We start from the raw sequence: 6,745 nt of genomic DNA, 5'->3' as shown, positions 1-6,745 counted from the left end.
AGTTGTAGTTCGCTGTTCATTTCTTTCATCGGCAACTGTCAGAATTCACCAGGATTTGCTATGTGCAGTTTCAAATCAGATGGGGGGGGGGGGGGGGCAACGTTTCCAAGCGGGCTCGCTGCGGGTTGAAGACACAGCAGGACTTTTGTTGGCGTGAATCCACTTCCGGTGTCGATTGACGTAGATAAACCTTCTCTTGTGCAACCACGTACATGTTGTTCCCCCGAATGTCCTATTTTAGTTGGCAACAAAGAAGGTTTGAGCGAGAGAACTCTTAACGCAGCGTAGGGAGGAGCAAATATTTTGCCCTTGAAAGGCCGACCTGAGTTGTTGTGCCATCACGGATCCTTTATAAAAAGAAGGCGTTGGGTAATGGTCAAATATTAACTTTATCAACTTAATCAGGCACACTTATTTCCTCAATGTGTTCTTATGTAACCAAAGCTCTGTTGGTGATGCCGGTTATTTGTGTTAATGGCGGGCAAAGTTCTCTTCAATCCAGCCCGCCAAGCATTAACGGTATCAGCAGTTCCGTAATATTTGGAGCATTTTTTGGGGCCTTTTTTTTTTTTATAACATCTTTTGTTATTTTTATTGATTCATCCCGTTAATTGATTTGTTGAAAATAAAAAAAACAACATGACTACAGTGAACAATTGAGACCATTTTATTAATCTATTCATGATTCAATTTGAACCCGGCCATTTCATTGTTAAAATAAAACAATTTTACAAACCCGTTCCAAATTTTTCCCAAGTCTCCTCTTTGTATGAATTGGCCCCTCAAGGTGTTGCCCCTCCCCCCCCCCCGAGCACAAAAGTATGCCCACCCTTGCGTTGGAATGATGCCGCCATGGCGAAAATGAACAAACTTGATGACTCTTGGATGTGCTGACGAATGTTCCTTTGTTCTTCAAGAAAGAGGAGAACATGACGGGAAACAAGGTGTGACCGTCCTAGTTCACTACGCCCTTTACAAAGGTCACGTCCGTCTGGGAAGTTATGGGGGGGGGGGGGGGGGGGGGTAAGGAAAAAAAAAAAGATCCTCTCGCTCTTTATATAAGGGGCCAAGTTGCGTGGCGTGACAAAGAGAACTCGTCAAACAACCGCAACATGGAGCGTCTCCTCCTGCTTCTCGTTTTGGGCCTCACAGGTAGACGATTGCTGACGTAAACGCCTCGTTGGCCTTTGATGATGAGAGCATAAAAATGACTTTTCAACAGGAGCGTCCTTGCTGGAGGACAACAAGCTGTGCCCGCCTCACTCCAGACCCTGGCAGGTGTCCCTCCAAAGCCGAAGGACGGGATGCAGCGGCGCCCTCGTAGACAAATGGTGGCTGGTGACGTCTGCCGCCTGCGCGCCCACGTAAGCCAGCCCAAAACGATAACGGCAAATCATCAACCTCGATCCGTGCAACTTTTTAAGTTCCTGAAAATTAGAGGCAGCGCTACTGTCGTATCTGTGACGAAGAAAGTGCCTGTGCGTGCCTTTAAAAGGCAGGACTGGCCTGTTGAGTGACAAGGAAGTCAGCAAATGAGAACGTGAAGTCGGCTGGCTGTTGACTTAGTAAGCCGCTCCGAGTGTTTTGGTGACGGCATCATCTGAGGCCAAACGCAGGTCATCGCAGAATGTCTCTCGTGTTAGCATTTATTCAGTAAAGCGATTTGAAAGAACACAAGTGGCCGCGTCTCTCCTCCCAATATCCTGGCCACCTGTTGCGGGATTAGAATTCGTTCTAACAAGCGGTGGGAGGCTACATGAAATTCGCTAACTTTAGCGTAGACGCGCAATTGTGTCATTTTGCAGGCACACTTTGAGGTTCTTTTAGTCGGGGTGAAATGATCCCAAATTTCGAAAATTCGGTCTTTTATGTACGACTTCCCTCCTGGCTCATGTTGATGCACGACTCCGTAGAAATATCCACGGGGAAAATAAATGACCGGAAAATTCCGCGATGTGGCGAATAAGATGCAACGTAAACTACAATAAAATGATTATTTGATTCAGTTAAGCGACGTAAAGTAAAACGCAATATTGACATGGACGATTTCAAGTCCGTTTTCACAGGGGCTAACGTAGCTGGCGAACGGATAGAAGTCAAACGGCCGAAAATGTCCCTTTTCAACCTTTCCAGAGGGACCGCTATCAACGCGTCGTTGGGGGAACACGACGTGACGGCGGAGGAGGGCGCCGAGCAGCACATTCCTGTGGCGGAAGTCATCCGCCACAGCCCGTACCGGTCGCCCCTCCACAGCCTGGCCATGGTGCGCCTGGCCCAGCCGGCCCGCCTGACCCAACATGTGCAGCCCATCGGCCTGCCGGGTCGCTGCCCTCGGCCCGGAGAGAGCTGCGGCGTCAGCGGCTGGGGCTCCACCGTCCCCAACCAATGTAAGCGCACGCTTGAGCTTTTGGTATTTTTGCAGAGGGTTGCCTCGGGCTCGCGTTGCAAACGTCTCGGCTCACCCGTTTCGGGTTTGGTCACGTGATGCTCTCGATGCGATTGCTTAATTGTTGTCTCACGAATGCAATTTTAATCAGGACACTGGGTCTAGACGAGCGGGAGCACATTATATCGCAAAAAACATTTTTTTTTTTTTTTTTTTTTTGCCTCGAGTTCCCCTTTAAGGCATTTGCAGGGGGAAAATCTCGGTGTAAAAGTAGCTTCGGGTATCACGAGCCCCAAGGCCAACCTCAAGGAAACGTTTCCTCTCGAATATATGCTTCAGATTGAAGGAGAAACAAAACAGAGACACAGACTCTTTGTTGTTTTGGAAACAGACGAGGATCCGAAGCAACTGAAGTGTTTGACGGTGCCTGTTGTGGAAGATCAAATTTGCATGAACACTTTCCCCGACTACATCTTCTGGAGCTTGGGGATGGTGTGCGCTGGCGGAGCCGACGCCACCGGCTGCTTGGTGAGCCCAAATGACCTTTGCCTTGTTTACTTGGCCGCTTTTGCTTCTACTCCACTTTTTCAGTAAACCAATATTCTTCTTCTTTTTTTTTTCCTGCAACGTCATCCCCTGCCACCCGCGCAGTATGACAAAGGCGCGGTGCTGGTGTGCGGCGGCCAGCTGCAGGGCGTGCAGTGGTTCAGTCACGGCTGTCAGAACGCCGAGCACCCCAGCGTCTACACCAAGCTGTGCAAGTACAACGAGTGGATGCGCAGAGTGATGGACAGCCACACGCCGACGACCACCACCGCACGGGCCACGACCTTCAAGAGGCCTTGAGGGGGGCGGGTGGGGGGGGGGGTGTCAGGAAATGCAGGGAAAACACAAAACTTACTTCTCGTTCACTTCAACAGCTGCCTTGTGGCTCATGTGAGCAAACAGTCATTCATGAACAATTTTAAGACAGTTAACACCCAGACTATACCTGAAGCTGTAATTCCAAAACACTTTCATTTCAAACCGGTCCAAAACGTTCCCTTCAATCACAAATGACTCGTGCACGTCACCACTTTGAACACGTCAAAAATGAATCCTTTCCTAACAGCCAGTCTATTCCATTTTTTGACACAGTGGTGCCTTGAGATCCAAGTGCCCTGACCTGAGAATTTTTCGAAGCACAAGCAGTCACTTGACCATTTGGGGTTGAATCTTGAGAAACAAGTAGGCTTCCAAATCACACCAGCAGATGGCGGCAGCACACTTCACAACATCTGGACACGAAATCGAGTTAAGTTTCCTTGCAAGTGGGTGAGTTATTCAGCGATTTGATTATTTTATTTTTAATTTTTTGGGGGGAGAATTGTTTTGTCGTTTGCAAATGGTGAGTTGGTCTCTGTTTCAAGGGCCGCCTTGTGGCTCATGTGAACAATCCATTATCGATTGACTAACCCCCCCCCCCCCCCCAAGTCTGCAAAAATAAATGAAAATACCTAATTTTGGGTGATAATCGGGGCTGAACATATTTCACTTTTTAAATAACAAAAGTGTTGATGGTATTGTCCATGTAAAACAAATAATAAAAACACAACATCAACTTGAATGTAATTGCATCGAACCTTGACAACTAAATGTTTTTCCTCTTTATACTTGTTAACCAACCGACTATTTACAGATACACTAATTCACAGTTTGGAGTCAAATAAATACGCTTTTTTGGAGGGGCGGGGGGGGGGCAAGAAGGCTAAGTGATTAAACCCCTTTTTTAAGTTATTGAACACTCGATTTTATCAACAGCGTAACTGAAATAGGCCTAAACAAATGCAAAGTCATCCAAAACTTTAAGAACAGTCAAGAAGTACGTCAATTGCAAAGGATCCTTAGGACACACCGTACTCGTCACGGATCACATCCCGTTTTCACGAGGGGGGGAGAAAAAAAAATGGTGCGCTGCGTGACTACAAGGCGCCGCTAGAGGGCAGGCGAAAGCAGTTTTTCAATTCTCTCAAAACAAGCGCGCCTGACGCTCCTGCTGCTTGCCAGCAGGTGACGCCAAACTTCCAATTCTTCGCGATCTTTAGTGCACGGTGCGCTGTGAGTGAGATCAGAGCCGTGTGCGCTGACAGAAATACATCGGTGCCATCAAGACATGGATATCGGATGGCGATCTCGAGTACAAAGGCGCACGCGCACGAAGAGTGCGTGGCAGCTGTGTCCATAATCCGCCAAGACTGTGGAAGGAGGAGGCCACCGGGCCATCTGTTGTCAGCAGCGCTCCCTTTTGCTGCTCCTCCTCCACGGCTGGGGGTCGGGAAGGGGGTCGGGGGAGCCAAAACCAACTGAGCAGTGCCGAAGTTGTAGACGCCACTTCGGGAAGACTGCTGTGATGTTAATTGATGTGTTGTCACGAGCGCCGCCTGGGTTTGATTGCTCTCTCAGGCACGCTCAATCCTTCTGATTGGCACTAATTTGATGGATTGTAATGGCTGCTGCTGCTGGTTTTGTGGTGTGGAGGTGCGTTGGGTGATTTTCCCTGCTCGGGAAAACAGTTCAAACCAGTTTGATAGTAACAGTCGCAAATGCGTACGGACTTCATGATTGTGACATGAAACGAAGCATTCGCCGATCAGCGGGCTCACACTTTTGCTAGACGTAAGTTGAGGAGTAACTGGTTTGTAAAACGTGCCCCCCCCCTCCCCCAAGTCATCCGCCACAAAAACATGACAAAGAGAAGCAAAACGGCTCCAAACGATGACCAAAATGTTGATTATTTGCGAATTGATTCATTGATGCCTCTCTAATGACCACAACTAACTTGATTGCGAAGGGAAATGCTTGACGATTGGCCGACGACCGGTCCAGGGCGCTCGCTTGACCATAATAGCGATAGAAAATTGAAGGTCGTATGAGAACAAGTTGGAAGTCAACCAACGCCAGAGAATGGACTGTGCTCCACTTTGAAAGTTTGACCGCATGTGACGAGGATTTACGTCACAGGTGCCCGGGGGCCAAATGTGGCCCACCACATCATTTTAGGTGGCCCGTGAAAGCAAATCAAAGATGACAACTTCCACGATGCTTGCTAAAATCTGGACCAAAAGTTAAAATTTTCATATGTAATAAATCAGTGACATATTGAAACGCATTTTCTTGTTCCTAAACTCCTCATTACAGGTGCTTAAACAATAATTGAATAAAACGTTATTCTTGACTTCTTTATATATTTTCAGTCATAACGGCCCTTCTAGGGAAACGGTAATTATTAATGTGTCTCGCGACAAAAATGAGTTCGACACCCCTGATTTACGTCATGAACACGTCGCCGGCACCAAGTCTCACCGTCAGTCAGAAGCATGGCGCGCAAAGCCAACGAGAGGCCCGAAAAAGTTTTTGTTTTCCTCTACAGTCATCCATCCTGGCAGGATTTATGCTTTGGGTCCCCCCTTGCTGCGTTATCTCCAAATAAGGAAGTGATTTATTTGGGGTAGGATAAAGGGTACCTTTGTAGTGCGGAGGAGTTGGTACTTTAATTCCCTCGATTTGGCGTGTCAGATGATGACCCTCTCGAGCTCCCACTCACACTTGAACGGAGCGCCGGAATCACAAGTCGCAAAGATAAGACGGCCTCGGTGGCCTCGAGGATTTGGGAGGACCGATAGAATTCGGGAGACAAGTCCGACTCCCACTCAATGCAATCTTTCTTTCTGTCGCTCAGACTCGCATTATAGGAAAAAAAAAAAAAAGAAAAAAAAGATGTATTCGTTTCGTGTTACATGACGTCGATTTTGAATATCTGACGATGTGATCCAGCAGATCAGACCTGTGTAAAGTCTGCGTTGTGATCTTTAAAATGTCCACATTGTGAGTTTAATAAAAAAAGGAAAAATAAAAGTGCACTTGCAAAGATTTTCTCATCTGTTCTTGCTCCAGCTTTAGCATTCATATTTGTCACCTGTTCCATAAACCGATTAATGGCGGCCGTTCAGTGTTTCATCCCCTTAACGTGGAACGTTTTCTTTCTGGCACTTGACGGGCTTTCCGGCAGGCGAAGCCAAGAGGACTTCCCGCGTGCTTTCATCACCGACTTGCACATCACGCCGGCGTTCGCCCTCGACACCTGAAATGGCGAACGCGCAATCAAAACGCCATTCATCAACGGCAGCGCTTTCCATCACGGCTGACGAGGGCTCGTTCGGGAGGCGGCCTTTGTGAGCGCACGTTATGCCATCGCCGGGCTAACGGCCGTGCGAGATCAACCGGGGCCACGCCAATCACGCAGAGTCTCTCCAACGTCGTTCCGCCGAGACCGCCGGCTCATCAGGATGAGATAATTTGCCTGAGGGGCTTTTACGACAC

General features: G+C 48.1%; 1 protein-coding gene across 1 annotated transcript; it reads left to right on the top strand.

Annotated features, from left to right (window-relative positions):
* Positions 1–1,101: 1,101 nt before the first annotated feature.
* LOC147204183 (trypsinogen-like protein 3) lies at positions 1,102–3,992 on the top strand. The gene is made up of 5 exons (XM_086113779.1): positions 1,102–1,152; positions 1,223–1,364; positions 2,134–2,387; positions 2,778–2,914; positions 3,038–3,992. The coding sequence occupies exons 1-5, from the start codon at positions 1,113–1,115 to the stop codon at positions 3,230–3,232; spliced, it is 768 nt and encodes a 255-aa protein (XP_085969905.1). The 5' UTR covers positions 1,102–1,112; the 3' UTR covers positions 3,233–3,992.
* Positions 3,993–6,745: the final 2,753 nt, after the last annotated feature.

This window comes from Hippocampus guttulatus, chromosome 6 (genome assembly GCF_054856545.1).
Source record: "Hippocampus guttulatus isolate MCC_2025c chromosome 6, RoL_Hgut_1.0, whole genome shotgun sequence".
NCBI classification, from domain to species: domain Eukaryota; kingdom Metazoa; phylum Chordata; class Actinopteri; order Syngnathiformes; family Syngnathidae; genus Hippocampus; species Hippocampus guttulatus.
The sequence above is the reverse complement of the archived record's forward strand: the minus strand, read 5'-3'. Positions and strand labels throughout refer to the sequence as shown.

Excerpts from the sequence above, each read along its gene's own strand:
- LOC147204183 (XM_086113779.1), top strand. The coding sequence starts at position 1,113 with ATGGAGCGTCTCCTCCTGCTTCTCGTTTTGGGCCTCACAG. Across the intron at positions 2,388-2,777 it reads CTCCACCGTCCCCAACCAAT|ACGAGGATCCGAAGCAACTG; the intron begins GTAAGCGCACGC and ends TTTTGGAAACAG. Across the intron at positions 2,915-3,037 it reads CCGACGCCACCGGCTGCTTG|TATGACAAAGGCGCGGTGCT; the intron begins GTGAGCCCAAAT and ends CCACCCGCGCAG.